Source organism: Opisthocomus hoazin, chromosome Z (genome assembly GCF_030867145.1).
Source record: "Opisthocomus hoazin isolate bOpiHoa1 chromosome Z, bOpiHoa1.hap1, whole genome shotgun sequence".
NCBI classification, from domain to species: domain Eukaryota; kingdom Metazoa; phylum Chordata; class Aves; order Opisthocomiformes; family Opisthocomidae; genus Opisthocomus; species Opisthocomus hoazin.
The window spans coordinates 90450637-90472537 of record NC_134454.1 but is presented as its reverse complement, the minus strand read 5'-3'; the positions used below and the strand labels follow the sequence as shown (position 1 = coordinate 90472537).

At 41.3% G+C, this 21901-nt stretch overlaps 1 protein-coding gene across 2 annotated transcripts; it reads left to right on the top strand.

The window, feature by feature from the left end:
• The first annotated feature begins 399 nt into the window (after positions 1–399).
• LOC104339068 (thioredoxin-like protein 1) lies at positions 400–21052 on the top strand. Of its 2 annotated transcripts, none has more exons than XM_075410831.1 (8): positions 400–611; positions 2759–2855; positions 3973–4146; positions 7446–7568; positions 7952–8021; positions 8627–8799; positions 12479–12583; positions 16551–17707. In XM_075410831.1, the coding sequence occupies exons 1-8, from the start codon at positions 514–516 to the stop codon at positions 16575–16577; spliced, it is 867 nt and encodes a 288-aa protein (XP_075266946.1). In that variant the 5' UTR covers positions 400–513; the 3' UTR covers positions 16578–17707. The 2 variants fall into 2 exon arrangements, with proteins under 2 accessions (XP_075266946.1, XP_075266945.1); XM_075410830.1 differs by lacking the exon at positions 16551–17707 and adding an exon at positions 19388–21052 and having other exon boundaries at positions 402–611.
• Positions 21053–21901: the final 849 nt, after the last annotated feature.

Here is a 21901-nt window from a genome sequence, read left to right as displayed (position 1 = left end):
TTAATTATTTTGTCTAACGACTAAGTGATAGCTTGTGCCTATGTTCATCCGCTATATTCTTTAATGAGAAAACAGGAATTAGCGTAACAGTTATATCATTAGATCACTGTGCATGCAGGAATACAAGTTACAGTACTAAGGACTACTTAAAAACTAGAAAATATTAAGGCTGTTTTGTTACAGTTTCACGTTTCTTACAATTTCCTCTATGACCACCTCAGACCAACATGGCGCGCCTCCACTCCCGCCATTCGCCGCGCCTGCCCCTAACTGAAATGGCTGACGGCCGGGCGGCGGCTTCACCGCGCCGCTCCCAAAATGGCGGCGTGGCGGCTCTCGCGAGAGGCCGCGCCCCCGCCCCGCCCTTTAAGTGTCCGCCCGGCAGGCTCGGCCGGGGAGCGGCGTGGCGGGCGCGCCTGCGCCCTGAGCCGAGCGGTGCATGCCGGGCGCAGCTTCCCGCCGTGACGCTGCAGATAGCGAGGCCGGCACCGGCGCCGTCGCCGCCCGGCGAGGATGGTGGGCGTGAAGGTGATCGCCAACGACACCGAGTTCCAGCCCGAGCTCAGCGCTGCCGGCTCCCGCCTGGCCGTGGTGAAGTTCACCATGCGGGGGTGAGTGCGGGCGGGACGCGGGCGCCCGGTTCCATTCGCGGCGGGCGGGGGCCGCTCCCCACCGCGGCCTCGTTCCCGCTGGGGTGGCGGAGAGCGGGCGCTGGGCCTCACCGCTCCGCCCCGCCCTGGGGCTGAGGAGGCTGCCTGGGGCCCGGGGAACCGCTGCGGCCCTGGAGGGAGCTTTGGTGGTTTTATTTATTTTTTCAAAGCGAGGCAGAGTTTAAACTTCAGAAGCGCAGTTAGCTGGCGAAAGGCTGTGTCGCCTCGGTCCCTAGCCAGCTGCTGCCGGTGAGAACTCAGAACTAATTATTTTTTTAGCGGTAGTGCCCCTCCCTGTGCGTAGCGTGTGAATATAGTCGCGGCGTCAGGGTGATGTTTCCCATTTCTGCTGTGAAATTCACCTTTTGGCAGCGGAGCCACCTTCCCCTGCCCTCTGGACCTGCCGCTGTTCGGGTGTGCTGAGGGGGCCGGGCACTGCGCTGGCTCACAAGCCGGTTGCAGGTCAGAGAGGCCCCGTTAACAGGGCGCAGACAGCTGCGTCTTGCTCGGTTCCTGTTAAAAACATCTTCGCTTTATTAAAGCTTTGCTGAATCCTTGTCCTTTTTGCCCAGGGCAAGCAGGTGCCCTTTTTCCCCCACACAGTGGGGATTTGAAGTACAGCTGTGGTGTCATCTGGCTGACTTGGTGACCAGAGGAGTTCATCACAATTCAGTTATTCACAGTAACCTGCAGAATTTGGGAGAGTTGTGGTTGTGTTGGTGGTCCTGAGTTTCAAAGTGCACCTTGTTATTGTTGAAGTCCTAGTTCTTAGTGCCTATATTCTTTTTCCTCATTTTTCCACCCCATATTTCAATGTACAGTTGAACTATTCCACTTCCAATAGCTGTTTGGAGCTCAGGAGGCTTCAGGTCTGGTGTTGTGGAAGGAGTTATGCTGGGGTAGAAGAGGCCCCGGCAGTCACTAGCTGTGTGTCTGAATGGGTGCTGGGAGAAGCATCGATATACACACATCGGATGTCTGATTACTGCTGCTTAGTTATGGGGCTGGGGTGGTTGTTTTTTCTAAGGTCAGTCAACTTCACCGATAACTGTGAAGTTGTTAGTGATCTTAGTAATACTGCGTGCATGAAAATGTTTTGGTTACGGACAACCCAATATATGTGGTTCCAGTTAGATTAATGGCCTGATGTCTTAGCGTGTAGATACATATGAGTTTGGCTGGCTGCGCTGCTGTGGGTCTGTACCCTCGCTGTTGAGAGAGTAGGGAAGGTGGAGCAGATCTCGTTGGTGCTGTTCTGCAGCCATATGAGTTGGCTGATTAGCGCTGACAGAGCTCTCGGGTTTAGATACGGCCTAAGCTGATATGCTGTTGGAGGGAGTTTCCACTGGGTTTTTTTTGCTCTTTTGTTACTTAATTGTTTCTTTCACAGCAAGCTGAGTTGTGAGAATATTCCTTTGCAGGAATACTTGTGTCTGTACACTTCATATATGCCAGCAAAGGTATAATAATGAACAAATACATATTTTCAGCCAAGGCGATACAGCTACATCAGCGGAAGTCAGGTCTGTTCTACCAGGGTCAAATAAGTATGGTAGCAACTGGTTACAGTTGTAGTGAGTGAGATTTAAGGCAGTGAGAGTTTAGTGATTCCTGCTAAGGGTTTGATACATTATTACTGCTAGATATTTCAAGTCCTATGTCGAGATTTCCCTATAGATACTATGCTTTCACAGGAGGTAAGGTGAAGAGATAGTACTAGTTTTCTGTTAAGAGATTTTTTTGCTGTTCCAGGAAAAGCAGTCAACTCTGCCCTCCTTTATGTCACTTTAGTTAGCAGGACTTTGGCTTGTGGTAAAAGGTGCTGGAGCTAAACCTATTAGATGAAAATGTGAGGCTAGTATTAATTAATAGCTAATCATGTGACATTGAAGCTGTCTGAGGAAGTGGGAATTAACACTTGGTGATGTGTTTCTAAATGTCATTCTTAATTGTATCACCAGGATTGTTCACCATCTGTCAGCCAGGTAGGAAGGTTATTTTTATGTGTATCAAGGATATCGGTGAAAATGTGAATGTGCTAATTCTATTTGGGGCAGCCATTTTTCAGAAAAAATTCAGTTAACTTAAACTGTACTTTGTTTTCACAGATGTGGCCCTTGTTTAAGGATAGCCCCAGCTTTCAATGCTCTGAGTAACAAATACCCCCAGGCAACTTTTTTGGAAGTAGATGTACATCAATGCCAGGTTGGTATTCAAAAACATATTTTCAGTTTTAAGAGAAAGAGCAGGTAATGTAGTGAATGGGAAACTTGAACAAAAACTGTTCAGACAGTATACCAAGGGTAGTATCCTGTGATGATTGGCATGTTTGGTGAATCACAAATAGCCATATTGTGAAATTCTCCAAAATTAGAATATGCTCAAAGATGTGAACAAACAACGCTTTTGTTTAGAAGAATATTCTTGTAATTACCACTGTGATGTCCTTCATTTAAGCTGTGTACAGACAGTTTAACAGTTCCTCCTGCCTGTGCAGTTTAGATAATACTGTTAAATGTAGAAGATAGCACTAGTATGAATTAAAAAGAGTAAGTCTTTCCAAACAAATATTGGCATAATTATTGAGCAAAACGAAAAATGCGGTGAACTGATATGATTAGTGGGCCTAGATTCCTCCTGAGTACTACTCAAGTGTTTTTAAGAGACAGTGTTGCACATGAGCTATTGGTTGATTTAAGGGCTGTTAACAAAAATTAAGAACGGCAGGTTGGAAGGAAGTGTCTTGAATTACTGCATATTGTAATGGAGAGAGATGAACATTAAAGTGGTAACAATGGTTGCAAATGATGCTAAATTGTGGAGAGTTTTGGAAGAACTACTATGAGTGGATAACAGGTCTGAGCACTGGTAGAAATCAGATGGAGCTTGCCTTCTACAGCAGCAGGCTGCAGTTCCTGGGTGTGCATGAATGTGGCTTGGGAGAGGAAGAAGTGCAGGTGTAAAACAAACAAAAAAACAACTTGTAAAATAAGTGGTAAACAAAGCCACCCTCCATTTGCGAGAGCCAATGAGTAATGTGATTTTTACGGTGTACCAACAAATCTACTAACAACACAAAGTGCATTCAAAGAATGCCCAAATGTGTAAAGGATTAGGAGGATCTGAAGAATTTAAATTAACTTAAAATTGTTATCTGAGTGAAAGCTGTTTATAAAAGAAGAGATTGTTTGTGATGTTTGAGGTGATGTAGCTTGATTATTGTCTAGTGTGTGCCTTCTTATCTACGTGAAGCAAGCTAAAATTTCTGCCTAATATTGGTAATACTGTTATGTAACACTTGTAACTAATTTATGCATTCCAGGGAACAGCAGCTACCAATAATATATCAGCAACACCAACATTTCTGTTTTTCCGAAACAAAGTGCGAATTGACCAATATCAAGGAGCAGATGCTGTAGGTTTAGAAGAAAAAATTAAACAGCACCTGGAGAATGATCCTGGAAACAGTGAAGATACAGATATTCCAAAAGGATATGTATGCATCTCTTATCTGAAGCTAATTTCTTTTAATGTTTATGTAACTTGAATGTTTAAAAAAAAGATCTGTTGCTTTTGAAACATACCCTAAGTCAAATAATACTACTTTAGGCAAAACTGCTAGTTCCCTTGGCTTTGAGAGAGCATGTGTCTGGGTTTCCTTTTTCAGACACAAGTAAGAAATTAACGGGTATGGATTTAGTAGGTATGGTTATAGAACTGTGAAATGTTTTAAGAAAAATCTTCACGCGTAGCCATTAAAATAATGAATTTCATGTTTTATGATGAACTTTTTGCTGCAGCTGTTTATCCTGCTGCTTTCCTCTTCTCGGACTTCCCAACCTGTCTTCCCAAAACATTTTTTTAAAGTGTAAAAATGTCCAGGGGAAAAGACATTGTTAGGCACAGCTGTCAAAAACATTGAAAAGTTGCTCTGCTTGTTCCTGAAGAAATCCTCTGTTATTTGTGTGGTGGTAGGTTCATTTAGGTTTTTCCTTTTTTCTTCTTGTTCCTTACCTGTTTTTCAATCCTCTCTGCTTCATCTTTTTTTTTTTTTTTAAAAAAAAAAAAAAAGGCCGGGGAGAGGAGAGATTCTGTTGCCAAAGGAATTAATCTTTGTAACAGTTCAGGGCAAGCTGCTGTAGATGAAGATGGAGCTGAAAACAGAGTGCCTTTGGGAGGGTATTGTTAGATAAGCGATATTTCCTGGTATATTTTCTTTTGCCTGATTGCTAATGTTTGCAAAAGTGGATGGTACTACAAAGTGCTCTCTTCGGATTTTTTTTTCTTGCTCGTAGAAGAATATAAAATAAAAAATGTCAGAGGAATACTTGGAAAAGATTACGTGCCTGGTCTGAGCAACTGTGAATTTGCTTTCAATTTAATGCTTAATGTGTATCATTTTGCTTCTGTAGGGGTACTGTGTATCACTCCAGTGATCACGGATCAGGCATTCGCAGATAATGTAAACTAAGTAAATAACCTGTAACTTTTTAGTACTTTGCAAAAAAGAAAAGTGAACATTTCTAAATATATGTTCTTAGACTGAATGTTTTTTAAACCTTGCATCAAAATGTCTTGTAAGTAACGCTTGATTTTTAACTTTTTTGAAGAATTTAAAAACTGATATTCATGAACAGATTTTTTTATCATTGCATGGTTTGCCTGTCTTCTAGGTAAATCAAAACTTTGTAGGGATGCTTGAATTTTTGGCTGAAATCTCAGTAAGGGAGCAATCCGCTTAGAAATATTGGTGCTCTCAAGGAAATTATTTTCACCATGTTCTGCGTGTTTTTCGTGTTACCTCAAGGCAATTGTGCGTTGCAAATTATAAGCCTGTCTGACAGCTGTACTAACAAACACATGTAAATGAGAAGTCTAATGTGACAAAACACTTTTACTAGAGCTGTTGTCTTAGGTGGTATTCTCCAAGCAATCCTTGGTGTAGTATTACTCCTCAAATGCAAATGTCTGTTGTTCTACCAGAAGTATAAACACAGTTAGTTGTATGGTGTATTACATTTCGCCTAAGTCATATGTCACCGTTCAGTGCTTAGCTAGTTGCTGTAGTGTGCACATTACTTTGCATTAGCAAATCTAGTACATTAAACTTAGCTGTGATGAGTATCTATAGAACCCCAGATTGCATTATTAAATGTAAAACCGGATTTTTTTGGAGGTGATGTATTTTAAATTCATAGCTAGCCATATCCTATCAGGCAAGTGTAAGCAAGGTGCAAATCCAGTGGAGTATTTCTCATTGTAATAAACTGCCAAGGGCACAGGTCACTTGAATTTCTAGCAGTTCAGCTACTTCCTAACTGTTCCATGGCACGTGTTACTCTTCGCTTTATCTGTGAACGCTTTACATTTATAATTATCATGAAATCCTCTGTGGCACTACGGGAATGTCAGAAGACAAAGGGTCAGCTTGTTAGCTTTGGAGCCCTAAACGCACTGAAAATCATGCCAGCAGCAAGTTGAGGTCTGCTTGGTTAGATTGGTTTTGAGATGAACACACCATCTTCTGTTGAAAGTTAATCTTGCAGGAGATGGTGTCTTACCCCTGCAAACCTAGGCCTCAGTATCTTCAGGGCCGTATGAGCCAAGCAGGAATTCTGTTTGACCTGGAAGTGGTAGGTTGAAATGCAGCTTTAGGATATGCTTGACCCAGACTGGGCTGCCGTTGGCTCCGGGAAAGCATCTTCATCCTCTTGTGCAGCTGTGTGTTCCTTCCTTTTTCTTACCTTGTGTCTTCTGAGCATGTGAGTTGCAAGCTAAGCCTGCATTTGGATGTTGGGAGGGGGAAAGTGGTTTTTGCTCAGAGCAATGTAGAATTGGGATACAGGCGATGAGTTCTGTTCTCTCAGCAGCTTGTGCTTGTATTTGTACTGTTACGGTGTGAGATGTTAATACTCTGTCTTCAGGCCCAAATACATGAAATACTTGATTTTTGGCCTGGCTTATGCTTCAGTTGGACTTGGTTTACTTCAGCTGCAGGCAAAAAAATCTGGTTATCTGGAAATTGTTACAGATTATTCTGCCACTGCAATAATACTACCTTTTAAATGGTTGAGGCTTGGAGCATGGATAACAGTCTGCTTTAATCTGAGAATGCATATATGGTAAAGCTTTTTGTTTGACCTTTTACCAAAGAGCTGAGCAATAAAACAAACTGGTTCATGGTGAATTGTGTAGCTTTTGTTTTCTGTTGTTCTGTGTTTTTACTGAAGTATGGGGAGAAAGGATTAGGAAAAGGTTTCATAAAGTTAATTTTTATGCAGTGCTGAAAAAGACATAAAGTAAGACTAGCTTGCATATAAAGTCCAATAAGAACTATAGTGATGGTCTTTTCATTTGTTCTGCAATATATGGTAAATTGTGGGGAGGCTGATTTCCATTTTGTTTTTAAGTTGATCGTAGCTCCAGTCTAATGTCAGTTTGTCTGTGTTGTACTGTGACTTAGGATGATGTAGCCTTGTTTATCAAAAGTGTATCTGAAAATTCTCCCTGTGCCCAATTTCTTATTCTCAGAATGCCAGGCATGTGTTGCAGGGGTATGGGGTTTTGAATGGAGGCGAAAAATGTCATTCAGTTATGAACAGGATACATCTGAGTACTATAGTATTTGTAGTTTTTGTTTGTAATGTCTTTTGATATAAACCCCTGAGGTTTTCTGTGTCTCGTTATTTTAATCTGTTGAATGAAGAGTTTCATTCATTCCAGTGTTTACTAATCCCAGATGAGTTCATGGCGCACTTATTATGCACTCAGCAATGCTCTCGCTTTTACTTTCAGATGGATTTAATGCCATTTATCAATAAAGCCGGCTGTGAATGTCTTAATGAGAGTGATGAGCACGGATTTGACAATTGTTTACGTAAAGACTCTACCTACTTGGAATCAGACTGTGATGAGCAGGTACAGTAGATATTTAAGTGAGATATTTTTAATGATGATCTGGTCTGCACACATATTTTTCAAAAACTTGTCTGCTATATATTGTTATGGTAGTGTAAGAAGGAGTGGGAGATGGTAGTAGGCCATAGGTAAAACTAGTGTTTGGAGGTCGTTGTAGCATTTCCAGTTTCACATCCCTTTATTTATGGAAAAGATTCCAAGCAGAGTAGCATTAGCTGATATTTTAAAGTGACAGACTAGTTAGTGCATGTGTGGAATATAGTGAAGGTAAGTACTTAATTTTATTTCAAAACTGAAACTTATTTCTAGTTAATTACTGTGCTGTGTTTGTTCTTAAGAATGAGGAAAACACTATTTAACAGCAACTTTTTTTTTCTCCACAGCTGCTTATTACTGTAGCTTTTAGTCAGCCTGTCAAACTTTATTCTATGAAACTTCAGGGGCCAGATAATGGTGAGTGAGGTGTCTGTTTAATCACATCTTTGAAACCAAAACCTTGTCTATGTTTAGGTGAATTTTCTAAAAATAACACTGTTGTTCCTGGAGCCTTTTACCTTCTGAAAATCCCACAGTAGCTTCAGAAAATTTACTGTAAATGAATGACAACAAATGATCTCATTGATTTTTCACTAACCTCATGCATGGGTATTTGGTATGACACAAATATGAGTACTTGCTATAGTTGGATACCTTGCAAAGAGAAACTTGTGTTTATTTCAGGAATTAATGTGAGAGCTACTGAAAGGCATAACTTTGTTGTTATGGTGACTTAGTTTACATTACAAAATTACGTAAAGTGTTCGGGTGCTATGACTCATTAAAACTATTACTTTTAGACTTTTTATTGGCTTTTTTCTGTGGAATTCCATCTCTGACATGGAGGCAGATGGATGCCCTTCAGTAACCAGGGTGGTGATGTAGGATTGACAGATAATATATTAGAACTGTAGAAGCTCACCTTTCCTTGTGTTGTCTAGAGACCGCAATAAGCGAGGGCTTCTCAAGCAGTTTGAGAGTATATTTAAACAGTGGAATACGACTCCTATATTTTAACACAGGGCAAGGTCCAAAGTACATAAAAATCTTTATCAACCTCCCTCGATCTATGGATTTTGAAGAAGCAGAAAGAAGTGAACCAACTCAAGCCCTGGAGCTGACACCAGATGATATTAAAGAAGATGGCATTGTCCAGCTTCGCTATGTAAAATTTCAGAATGTTAACAGTGTAACTGTAAGTAAATTTTCTGTTCTGAGGTCTGTGCAGGCTGAGAACTTCATAGGTTTTTAAAGCTGTGCATGTTTGTTGATTTCACTGCAACTGTTCTTAGCTTCTCTCTGCTGATTGCATACTGTATGTTTATGCCAAAAGCATTTCAGTAATCGAAAGTGAGGCAAAGCCATGCGTGTGCCATGTCTCTTATGACCTAGTATGAGACGTAAGGTTTGCTTTTTACCTCTTCATGAGCTAGTGTGCCATTTAACACAGCTTGTGTTGTTACTAACATATCTTCTTGATAGGTACCTTGTCTCCGTTTGAAGAGTTGAGGAGACAAGGAATCCAGTTTCTCAGTAATCTGATTGCAGAAATGAGAGATTTCTCTGAATATCAAGTGAAGTACTTGCCGTGTCTTTAAACTCCATGCCTGCTTTCTGTGAGGGTTCTTAAATGCTGTAATCAAAGCACCTTTGTCTTTTAAGGAGCTCTCTAATTCTCTTGCTCTTAAGAGACTTTCCACAGATTTCACGTAGGTTTTTTGGCTCTTAAATGCAGGTGCAGTTTCTCCTCTTTCATTTTAAAAATACAGGTTCTAGTGCAATATATGTGATGACTAAATTGGTGTGCAATTGCTTTATGCTTGGCTTTATCCTGGTACTGTGCTAGCCTTGTCTCCTGCAATATTGCGTTGAACTGTTTTTCAAATATGAACCCTGAATTCTTTTCCATGGAAATGCTTTTTGTGGCCCGAATTATGCGTTTGCAAATGTATGGACTTACAACTGATGAAATTAAGCTATATTTGAGTGGGCTGGCCACAGAAATCACCAGTTTGAGTTACAGGTAGCTCCAAAACATTGATCCACCCTCAGTCTTTTCATCACACTTTTTCTTCTGTGAAAACGTTTCTGGTAGATTTCTGAATTACTACAGTTGGACCACATAGTAGATCAGTCAGCTACTTTCATACTTAACAATGTTTTACGAGCAGTTATTTTAAATGTAATGGGAGGTGAACCTAAATAACTGCTCTTCATGTCTTTCTATGGAGTTACCTTTGTGACCAACTTCATCTTACCTTCTACAGAGCTGTGCTGACAGGTGCAGGTTGCATATTTTTTCTTTATTAAAGTCCTGTGTCAGCTTTAGACAGGATGATGTGCAAGCACCAGACAAATAATAAGGTGATTAAATAGATGTTCTGCTTGTTTGCAGTCTTTGCATGTGGGCACTAGAGTAGCTCCCCCCTAATTTCCTAGCTGAAGCTGGACCTAAAAACGAGGTGGCCAGTCATCTTGTCCACCACCTGTGTTTTCAGTCCGGATGATGAAGTTCTGCTCGCTTATGTAGTCCTATGGATAAAAACCTTCCATTTGGTTCCTAATGAACTGGAGGAGGCACAGTTGTCATATACACAAATTGTCCTGCTTTTCTGCCATGTGTAGTCAGAAATACTTATTGACCATTTCCATGTTAACATTGGCAAGTTCATACTTCATTTATATACATCACTGCTAGGTTTGTTACTGAACTGAGCTGGATTTTTTTATTAGTAATTCTGTACATTGCAGTTTCTAATCCATATAATTCATCATATCTAATGCTGTTTTTCTTCATCTGTTGTCTGCGTCTCTGCATTACTGCTACTTCAGTGGCATTCGTTTTTCTCTGCTCTTGTTGAACTTCTTGTACCCTTGCTGAGACAGAATTGCTGAACACATTGCTGGTCACCTGTTTGACAAAAGTCAGTCCTTGACATGCTGTTCTGTTTCTGTCTGAAGAGTATTTTCTTCAGCATTTCAACCCTCACCTTCCGAACATGTTGTTTGTGTAGGAAAATACATGGTCTTCCAACTACGGTGAAGCCACCTGGAGGGGTGAATGTCTGTATTGGTCTAGATCAGCAGTCCAGCTTGTTTATCACACACTTGCAAGTACTAGTGTTGTTACAAAAAAAATTCTAAGTATAGGGCTTCTACAGGTATGTCAGCCAGAAGAGGAAGGTCAAAGAAAGCGTACTGCCTCCCCGCAAAGGACCTGGACAAGCTCAAGAAGTGGGACTGTGTGACTCTAATGAGGTTCAGCAAGGCCAAGTGCAGGGTCCTGCATCTGGGTCAGGGCACCTGTTGGTACCAGTACAAGCTGGGGATGAAGGGATGGAGAGCAGCCCTGCCGAGAAGGACTTGGGGTACTGGTGGATGAAAAGCTGGACGTGACCTGGCAATGTGCACTGGCAGCCCAGCAGGCCAACTGTGCTCTGGGCTGCATCCCCAGCAGTGTGGGCAGCAGAGTGAGGGAGGGGATTCTGCCCCTCTGCTCTGCTGAGACACCACCCCCCCCCCACCAGGAGTCCTGTGTCCAGCTCTGGAGCCCTCGGCACAGGACAGACCTGGAGCTGTTGGAGCAGGGCCAAAGGAGGCCCCAGCAATGATCCGAGGGCTGGAACCCTCTGCTGTGAGAGCTGGGGCTGTTCAGCCTGGGGAAGAGAAGGCTGTGGGGAGACCTTAGAGCAGCTGCCAGTACTTAAAGGGGGCTTCTAAGAGATGGGGACAGGCTTTTTAGCAGGGCCTGTTGGGATAGGACAAGGGGTAATGGTTTTAAACTAAGAGGGGAGATGTAGACTGGATGTAAGGAAGAAGATTATTTTTTTTTTTGACGAGGGTGGCAAAACCATGGCACAGGTTGCCCATAGCAGTGAGAGATGCCCCATCCCTGGAACTTCTCCAAGCCAGGTTGGATCGGGCTGTGAGCAGCCTCATCTGGTTGAAGATGTCCCTGCACATGGCAGGGAGGCTGGAGCAGATGCGCTTTAAATGAAGGTCCCTTCCCACCCACACCATCCCATGGCTGTATGTAGTGATGCGTGCCTGCCACCATTGAGTGGTCTGTGGCACAGGCAGTGGTTGAGGCAGAACGGGCATCGTCATCGATACTGGCAACGGCGTGTGGAAAGGGCGTGATGCGTGCTGTCCCTTGCCCACCTGTTGGCCTCCCTCTGCTCCCCATGCCACTTCTCGCTTGCTTTCTCGTTCCTGCTTTCTCCATGCTCACAATAAAGTGTGGAAAGATTCACAAACACCTCATTGCTCTTCTGACTCCAAGTTCCTTGCTAATACTATTTCACACAAAGAAATTGTTCTCTCATTTGTCTGCTCTACAAAGTGTAGTGGTTCCAGCAACAATTCCTTACTTTGTATTTCAAAAGAAGCTTGATATTTGTTTGAAACTCTAGAATAACTTGAATCTAGTGTTCGTGCTGTAAAAAACATAATTATGCGTGTAGTAGTAGTAATTTACATGTAAAAATCATTCTGTGATTAGGTGGTAAACAGTCCTTGGGACTTCAGCAAGCATGGTGGAATTGATACTGCAAGTCAGATTCGAGTGAATAGTGAATTGTGACTTCCTAGATCCTGTTTTTGCTTGCTGAATGTGGTCGCAGGTCGACAGTGGAAGCTGGGAAAATCCAAGCTGTGTGGCTTTTTAACAAACTACCAGGAAAAATAGTAGCATTCTGTATAATTGTTATTTAAAATAAGAGGACAGTAGCTTCTCTAAAGGTTTCAGAGGTCTATATAATTGGAAAAAGTGTTAATTTGGTTAGTTCGAAAATACTGGGCACCTAATATTTTATGTATTAATTCAGGGATGGACAGTTTACCTTAAGTCTTTGTGTTTGGGGTTTTTTCTTCAGTTGTTCGTCCAATCCAATCACGGAGATGAAGAGACAACAAGAATTACCTATTTCACGTTTATTGGAACTCCAGTCCAAGCAACAAATATGAATGACTTCAAGCGAGTGAGTCCGCTTTTTTAAAAGCACTTTTGAATGTTTTAAACCTACTTAAAAATGGGTTGACAGAACAAATGCACTTGGTTGTTACTACAGTTCCACAACTGAAGGTAGTTTTGGCGTCCAGAAGAACATGTGTAGCTTTGGTTTTGCTTACAAGTTTTTGTTCACCAGCTTTGTAAAAATAACTGATAAGAATGTATATATGAAAAGTTGAGGGACTGTCAAATTATATGTGCTATAGACAACGTTGGGGGTTTTGGTGCTTGTGAGATTTTTGTCTCGATTTTGAAACTTCTTTTCTGATGGTGCTCAGGAAGTAGAGAAGCAATTGCATGTACAAATTAATTAGACTCCGTGTGATTGATGTGACTTCTCCTTTGAAGAATTTGGTTCATTGCGCAGCGTTAAGTAAGCTTGAGATTTGAAAAATATTTGGTCACAAGATGTCTACTATTAAACATCTCTTTTATAAAGAGGAAATGAAGAAGCAGACAACTTGTTACAGTATGAAAGGCACTGGAGTCATTTTTTTTTTTTTGAGAAGGTGAAATGGGTTTGAAAGGATTGAAACTTTAAAGCTACTTACAACTGTTGTGAAATGTAATAAGACTTTTTAAAATAAACTGCTTTAAAACTTACTAGGCTTTGTAAAAGGGCAAGTACTGCTGTAACACCTGCCTACAAACTGCTGTGTAGGTGACGGGTAACATTGAAAGCATCACAGAATTTATTCTACGAATTACCTATAACTTCAGAAGGTTAAAAAGACTAACACTCGCCAACGTGTCACGTCCTTGGAATTTTTATGTTAGAGCTTGATCTGAACTTCTACATGTAGAACTTAATATTTTTGCAGGTATAATTAGGTTTATAAACAGAAGTTGAACAGGTTTTGCTGCCTTTCAATGAAACTTGAAGCAATTGAAAAAGTTATTCTAATGTACTAAAACTAATTGGATATCAATTTGAGACCTTTCTAAGGTAGCACTTCTAATTCTTCCAGAGCTAGAAATATATTAATTGATTTACAATCTGTTTATGTTTTTGTACTATACAGCTTTTTTTGTCAGTAGTTATGGTATTAGGGGATCCCCTCCAATAAGCTGTGCAATTACTATTTTAACATCCTTAATTTTTCTGGTAGTGTAGTGTGGGGCATGGGACTTTGACTCAGTACTTGAGCTCTATCTCACTTTCAGTTCTCTGTAAACTCTGTTAATTAGTTTTGCTTTCAAAAGAACCAGAAGCTTTTTTTCAACAAGTGCACTCTTTAAAGCTGACCTTCTGATTGTTGAAGTAGTGATTTTTTTTTTTTAGTTGATAATCCTGATGGGGGTGCACTTGGTAAAGCGATTCAGGGTTTCTGTAGAGTGTTACATGGGTTTGAGACAGTGTTTTAAGTTGCGTGGACAAAATGTTAGTTTGGTGGGCGCAGTACTGAAGTGCTGACTGTAACAATCTGAGCTCCAGAGAGTGGGCTCTTTAATTCAGATGTGCCCTCACACAAGCCTATAAAGGCATTAAAAATAACATGGGTCTCCAGGTGTCTCAGCCCTCTGCTGCAGTTAGAAGGGATTTAGAGATCCCTCTCGGTTCTAGATGCAGCGTGGGTGCTTGGAAGCTGCTCTATGGCCTGGTAAATACTATGTCAGTTTTGGTTTCCTCAGAGTTTTCAGGTGAATGTCTTGGCACCACCAAGGAGTGCCTTTGTGTCTTGTGACATCCATTTAAATGGACGGGGAGGGGCGCAAACCCACAAGACGATGTATGCACCGAAGAGTCCTGTGGTGTTAGCATCGCACTGCTCATGTCAGGATGTTAACGAACTGGTCAGAATGGCCTGAAATGGAGCAGCAGGCGATACTGGGTTATGAAGTGGCTAATCCGCGCTCAGATACTCATCGATACTAAATTTAATATCCCTGTTTTGCTTCCTGAACATGTAGTTTTAATATTAGGCTGTGAAAACATTTCATCATAACAAATGGGATGTGTAGTCTGGCAGAGTTGCAGTGCTCTTGGGAATTTTAACTTTTGTTTCCTCTCTTCCAGTGATCCTGTCAGTCATGAAACCTTAATATAGCGTTGGGCATTAATTATATTTAGGTCTGTAGATTAACTGGGAAACCTTATTTTTCTTTTCATCTCCTAGAGTAGTTACCCACACCACTCCTCACTGCTCTCATCTGTCTTGCTCCCTCATCTCATTCTGTCTCTACTGTTCATATTTCTCTTCTAATTACAATAGCAATAGTATTGCAATATGATTAACAAGATGGGGGAATGCTTTTTTCCCTGAGTTTGAGAAGCGTTTGTAAGAATCTGTTAGGTGTCTTATTTGAAGGGCTTTAAAAAGTGGATGTGAATGTGATTCCTGTCATGTTTTTATGATTGATCACATCACTGCTCAGTTGACTGTATGCATGTTCAGTTGCAAAGTGAAAAATAAAACCAACGCATTGGTTGGAATGACTGCTGCTAAGGGACTGGCTAATGTATTTTGCTTCCTAACTGGGGTGGGATCAGAATGCCTGCTTTTAGTTATAGCAGCTTACTGCTTAGCGGTTGCTTATTAAGGTGCATAACTGCAGCTGCCAGGTCCTTCAGACAGTTGATGAAGACTCATGTTTGTGTGTGTGGTGCTCTGCTAACACCAAGAGGGCTGTAAGGAGAGTCACTTCTTGATCAGGGAGTCGGTTGGTGTGTTTAATATAAACGAGGCATTGTTTCCAGTACTTGCACTATCAAACAGAAAGCTGAAATTCATCTACTCTGAAAAATAACAGAAGTGCTAAGTAGGTGTAATTAAGTCAGTGCTTCCTCAGTGATTTTGGCTTCAAGTTAGTTTGGGCATACATAGAATCACAGAACAGCCCAGGTTGGAAGGGACCTGAAAAGATCACCCGATCCAGCTTTGCCTGGGGAGGGGAGCCTGGATGAGGTTGTCTAGCCCCCTGCCCAGTTGCATCTTGCAAACCTCCAGCAATGGGGTCTCTGCCGTGTCCCTGTGGAGGTTGTTGCAGTAATTGATTGGCCTCACTGTTAAAAAAGAAATCTTTCATTTTCTTGCATGTAGTTGGTATTGCTGGATTGAGTGAGTAAGGTTACAAAAGCTGCTTTCTAACTTGCTTTAGCAGGTTGTGTGTATTCTTCTCCTTGTACAACTTGATTTTTATCCTCTGGGAAGGAGGGACGTCTTTGGAGTGATGGAAAAGGAACACTGAGGAAAAAATGTCTGCTTAGAACTGACTGCAGTGTAGTGAGCTAAGCACAGAGAGTAGTGGGAATGACCTGTTCTTTGCCCTGTTTAAATGAGGAGGCCCTCAACAGCAGGCAACTAGGATGAATGTTCCCTTCCTAGATATTTTTATTATATTCTGAAATGCTTTTGGGAAAGCTTTGATTTAAAGGCATGCTTGTTTGAAGAAAAAAAAAAAAATCCTTAACACTAGAAGTGTTCATACTGCTGTTTCTTGGCCACGCAGGGTCTGACTTCAGGCATAACTGATCATGCCAGCTGCTGTAGGAGACTTTGGGTTGTAGTAGGTTTGCTTGTGATGCTCAGTTGGACTGCTTTGGGCAGATAGCTAAACTGTAGAGTAAAGGTGCGGGTTCTATGGGTTTTTTACTATTGAGTGATAGTTTACTATTGGGTAGGCTCCTGTGCAGCTTGTGGTGAACTTAGAAACGTGCTTTTGTTTGTTGAAGAGCATGCAACTGTTGCTGTCCATTGTAGTTCTTGGTTGTTTCTGGTACTAATGAATAAAACTTAGTTCTTGGTTGTTTCTGGTACTAATGAATAAAACTTAGTGCCACTCAGTTTTGAGGTTGGGGCATAGGTGAATATCAACAGGTGGTGTGGATTTTTTTTGTCCCTTTTTGAATGAAGGCTTTCTTTCTACTCAGAACTGCTTAATTGCACTACATCCTGCTGCTCGCTCTTGTAACATTTTGTTTGTTTGTTTTTCAGCTTAACTTCCCATTTCTAAAGAACTAAAAAGGCAGAAGAAATTAAAAAGTAATAATAAGATTGAAGCGGTCTTACACTACTCCCTTGCTCCCTCTGCTCATCTAGCATCTCTTTCGCCCTTTCCACAATCTCAGCACTGATGCAAGAGCTGCCTTCTCTGCACCTTCTGCCATCAGGAAAAGCCTTCTCTACCTTCTGACTCCTCAACTCATCTTTCCCCTCCACTGCCCGCTCCAAATCTTACCTTAAACACCTTTACCTTTCGGTCTTACCACATTTCTTTCCCACTGTTAGCCTGAACTTGACATTTTAAAGGCATACCATACAGTACATTTACAAATGATTTCCTGTAACTCCTTTTTCAGCCTGTATTGAGATTTGTAAAGCTGTTTGAGATGCAGCTTGTGAAATGCTCTACCAAGACTCGACTTTTTTTTAATATCTTAGCGGAGCTCCGCCGTGTTCTTTGTTGTAACGCTTCAGTAAGGAGTAGGCAAGCCAGTAAGGGCTGTGAAGTACTGCTCTCTGTTGTCCCTTAGTGGCACTGGGTAACTGCTCAGGGAAGACGCAGTGAGGAGCTGGTGAGTGTTTGTACATGTGTGGCCTCATTAGAGTTCTCTGACAGCATCCTACTAATTTTACTTGCTCGACCTCTTTATATGTGTTTGAAACAAACAAACAAGACCAACTCTGTTCCAGAAGGTTCAGTAATAAAGTGTTTCCCATCCTACTCTTGGTAATGAACCATGGAGTTGGTTGTGGTTTTTCTCACTGTCAGGCTCTGGCCTGATGCTTGGGGAAAAAGCCAAATGGTTGAAGAAAAGGCTGCTCCAAAACCATCATCTCTTGTGTGGGAATTACAGGCTGTAACCACTACCTTAGAATGCAGTAGATGGCAGTTTTTTCTGTAAAAGGAAGGAAAATGGTTCTGCTTCTAAGAAAAGAATAATCATGATTGTTTGGTTTAAGTTTAAATAGCGCAGCTGGTTTTGGGGAAGTGGAGTGGGGTGGTCAGAAAATGGGTTGGGTTGACCTGCAGTGACAAAATATCCATATCAGTGTGGTTGATTTTCACAGATAATACACATGGGCGAGTTGTCCATTTCTGCCTCAGACTGGTACAGCAATATTTTTCATTGATGTTCCACACTTGCTAACACCTAATCTTTAATCTTTTAATCGTGTTTTTTTTTCTCTCTCTTTTGCTTAATCTGTGTGTGAACACAGTTTGGTGCTTTGGAAATACACAAAGAATAAATACTGCTTCTTGACAAGTTTAACTTTTTTAACTTGATTAATTGGATCTTAATGCAAGTGATTTGGCTTCTAATTTTTTTTTTACTTTTTTCCTCATGTTGTCAGATTGGAAATTTCCTGACCTCTTAAGCATTAGGTTGAATTTAAAGCTTGGTAAATGCTCCTGGTCAAGGGTTCCTTGGAAGTGCGAATGGTCTTTAAAAGTACTTTCCATCAGTAGATCTCAGTTACTTTGTAATGGTGGTAACTTGGCTAACCAAAAGCATCTGGACAGTGGAAAAATTCTCCCTCTTGAAGTTCAACAAGAAATGAAAAAAGGGAAGGGTCAGGAAGAATACTTCCAGGGGGTCCGTGAGACTTCCCTATTTCAGGGCTGTGGGTGTTTTGGGGTTTCATTTTTTGTTTGTTTTGTTTTTTCCCCCTAGTTCTATGTTGCAGTATTGACTGTGTGAATCTTGTGTGGTATTTTGTCACGTAACTGTGGAGGTGATTAATACTGAGCACATTTGCTATAGGAGTCAATGGCTTAGAACACAAGAGAGGCTTTACTCCTCCGTTTTCAGCTTTATTGTATATTATTTGCTCCATTAGTGTGATCTTCAAATCTCTGGTCATGTGAATTCTGACTGTACCTTGTCTGAGCTGTAAGTGCTGCTTTCCAGTGAGATGGAAACGAACTGGGAATCGGTGCCTTGCCCAAGGTCCCTCCTGCAGTTTGAAGTCCTAAATGTTAAGACTTACTTCTCTTTTACTTTGGTTTAGCTTATAAATGGATATTTTTTCAAGGGTCTTCAAGAGCTCTGGATTTATGTCTGAATCTTTTCAGAAAAGTGACTGAAATGGCATCGTTTTCTGCTCTCAGGAGTTTGTGTTCAGTTAACGAAGGGAACTGGATACCCTTCTGCAGTGAACTCAGCTAACTTTAAACCTGCAGAGCAGTATATAGAGTGCTGGAGCTGCACTCGCTGTTGGCTGGCAGATCAACTCACCAAAGTCTGGTGGCAGTGGTGATCCTTTCAGAAAAGGGAAGCACTAAGCTGGCTCTGATTCCAGGTGGAGTTTGCAGAATTGGAGATTGCAAGGAGACTTGGTAAGGAATAATGTTTTGACAAGGAATAACTGAAAATCAGGTGGTTGCAAGGTTTCTTTATAGGTTTGAGCTGATTTGCAAGGTAAACATTCTCAGTGAGGTACATGGCAAGGATGCCAAGGCAAATGAGCACCCAGTGGTGTTCCTCCCACTATAATATTTTGTATAGTTTATTAAGGTTGAATGTTTGGTATATAACACATTTTGAAGTGTGGTCTGTTCTGTTGCAGTTACTATCTTATAACTGAAAGTGAGACTGATGCTTTGCTGTCTGTATGAGTACTAAAGATAAGGTTTCTTGTGTCTTGCATCTCTCATAACCCTGTAGAGGGATTCACAGCTTCTGTAAGTGCTACAATAATGCATGCTTAAATGCATTAACTTGGTTGAAAATTGAGTTGCACTTGTTTATTTTGAGACTTAATTTAAAAAATCCATGGTGGGACTTTTTTGGTTAAACGTTATCTCTTTTTCTTTTTTCTCTTACCAGGTAGTTGGCAAAAAAGGAGAGAGCCACTAGGATGCAAAAGACACTGGAAGGCCTTATCGCAATCAGAGATCTTCACTTTTACCTACAACTCCTGGATAATTGCTTGACCATAACCAGAGACTGTCAATCTGTTTCATTTAATGCCATTACCAATAAATCATTGCTTTTGTTGAGATGGAGTTTCCCTAGTGTGTTTCTGTTGTAATCCTCGTACATGTATTTGTAAATAAAATCCACTACTTTTGCCAAGATTAATTTTTTTTTTCTAGTAACTGTGGCTCTTCCTTTGTTCCAGTTAAAATCCAAAACTCGACTGACTTATCTTTAGAAACAGAAGACATAATGTGGCTTGCATTTGTTCAGAGACTAGAATGTCAAATGTAAGTACAACATAGATGGCCTTCGGAGGCCATCAAAAAATAAAATCCGAGCTACTTTATTGTTAGACTGAGTGAACTTAGGATCATTGTTCCCACAAAATACAGATAACGTCTCAAATAGGAATAGCTTCACCTGTTTTGGAAACTTCTGTTCCCCTTTCAAAAAGCATAGGAGGAGGAAGTGTATTTTAAGTTACTGTTCCATTGACTTGCAGATTTGTCACAAATGGCATGCTGGTGCAAGCTGTTCGGCACGGAGAATTCTTGGGTCTGTGAAGTGTTTGGGTTTTTTTAATATTAGAAAATATTGACCTCATTTCCCAGGCAGACTCTAGCAAGCTGTGCAGTTAGGAGGATTTAGATGTTTGTGCACCCCACCTGAACAGAAATTCCTTATTTCTGTCATTGGGTGTTTTTCCTCTCTCTGGATCTTGATAAGGAAATGTTTATTGCAAATACTAATTTTACATCTTAATTGGAATTCCAGTACTACTTTGGTAAATTTTCTTGGAAGTGTGCCCTAAGTAATTTTAATAAATTGGGCATTGATCAGCACCATATACATATAATACTGTATAAATTCCCAGTAAAACTTGCTAAGTGTTCTAATTGGCATAATTAATTTCTTTGTAAAGTTAAATTTGTTACATTTCTAATTACCATAAATCCCACTAAGGCTTAAATCCTGTCCTAATTGGCATTCCTTCCTTGAACACAGTAGGGTGGTTCTCTTCTGGCTTGGCAGATTTGTATGTTAATACCAAGTCAGCTTGCTGTTAGCATAGATATTTTCTCCGAATGGAAAACTGGGGATTGTCTAGAAAAACATTTTTAGAGGCACTTTTTTTTTCCCCCACTGTATCACTGCGTACTCTAGGATAGTCATCTACCTGTATGATAGTCGGTGGCATGCGATGATTCGGTTTCTTTCCTACTTCCTTAATGTTTTGCTTCAGTGGGGGGTGTAAGGCATGTAACAGACTGTATATAGAACATAAATCATTTTTAAATATAATTGGGACAATATGAATAACTGTTCCTGTTTATAGTTTTGTACAGTAACTACCTTTTGGGTTATTGTTGAAGTGCCTCATCCTAAGTATTGCTTACCTCATAATATTTATACCTGAGAGATTTGATAACCTAGTGATTCTCATCTTTGTAAAGGATCAGTCAAATTTATATTGTTTATGAGACTCTTCTGTGATTTCCTTGGTTGCATGATGCATACCTTCCATAATGATTCTATGTACATAGATCTAAATAAATGTTTAGAGGTAACTGTCACATGTTTCACTGAATGCAAAATGGGTAGAACTGTGCACAAGGAGCTGAAAAGCACAGAACTGAAATTGTGATGCAATACTGTTTGGAGTGATGTTCCTCTTGGATGGTGTTCCCAGGTGTGTGTGGACCCTGCAGAATGAGTGCTCATGATGCAGCTGCTTGGCCTCTGGCTTTTGAGTGTTGTTCTTGATGGGTAAAGTCGCTCTGAGAAGGTGATTGGCTTCCTAACAGGAGCCCTAGGAGGGGGCCGTAATGTGCTCATGTTCTGGTAATGCAGAGGCTGTGATAGTTGAGGTTTGGTGCTGGTCGGTGCTACAGATGACTGATGTTCTCTGTCATTAGGTTAAATCTGTTCCCTGCTCAGTTCCGTACGTTTTATACATCCGAAGGCTGTTGCTTGTTTGGGGCAGGAGGGTGAAATAAGCTGTTGTGTTGTTCGGAAGCCCTACTGAGGCCAGGGGTGTGTGTGTGCAGAGTGCTGTGCTTTGGTGCAGAGGCAAGGTCTGACCCAGCTTTGCCAGCAGTCCCGTCACCTTGTCCCCCTTCAGCTGTGCCCCCCCTTGCCGCTTTGTTTCTAGCGAAGGTTGAGCTGTTGAACTTGCGGTGAAATACTGGAAGGTGGCTGAAAATCTGCGGGTGTTGTACAGCACGTGTCCCAGCGCAGCTGGTAGCGGGAAGAGCAGTTTTACCTGGAGTCTTCTCTCGCTTCCTTTGGGGCTGGCGAGCCGGTCGTGAGGTTTGCTTAGCGGCTTTAAACCTGAAATAGCTCTGTAGTCATCGGGTTCCCGAGGGCTGAGTGTCTCGGCCAGGGTATCACGTCCGGGATTGTGTAACAGGATTAATCCGC

Excerpts from the sequence above, each read along its gene's own strand:
- LOC104339068 (XM_075410830.1), top strand. The coding sequence starts at position 514 with ATGGTGGGCGTGAAGGTGATCGCCAACGACACCGAGTTCCAGCCCGAG. Across the intron at positions 612-2,758 it reads GTGAAGTTCACCATGCGGGG|ATGTGGCCCTTGTTTAAGGA; the intron begins GTGAGTGCGGGC and ends TTGTTTTCACAG. Across the intron at positions 4,147-7,445 it reads CAGATATTCCAAAAGGATAT|ATGGATTTAATGCCATTTAT; the intron begins GTATGCATCTCT and ends TTTTACTTTCAG.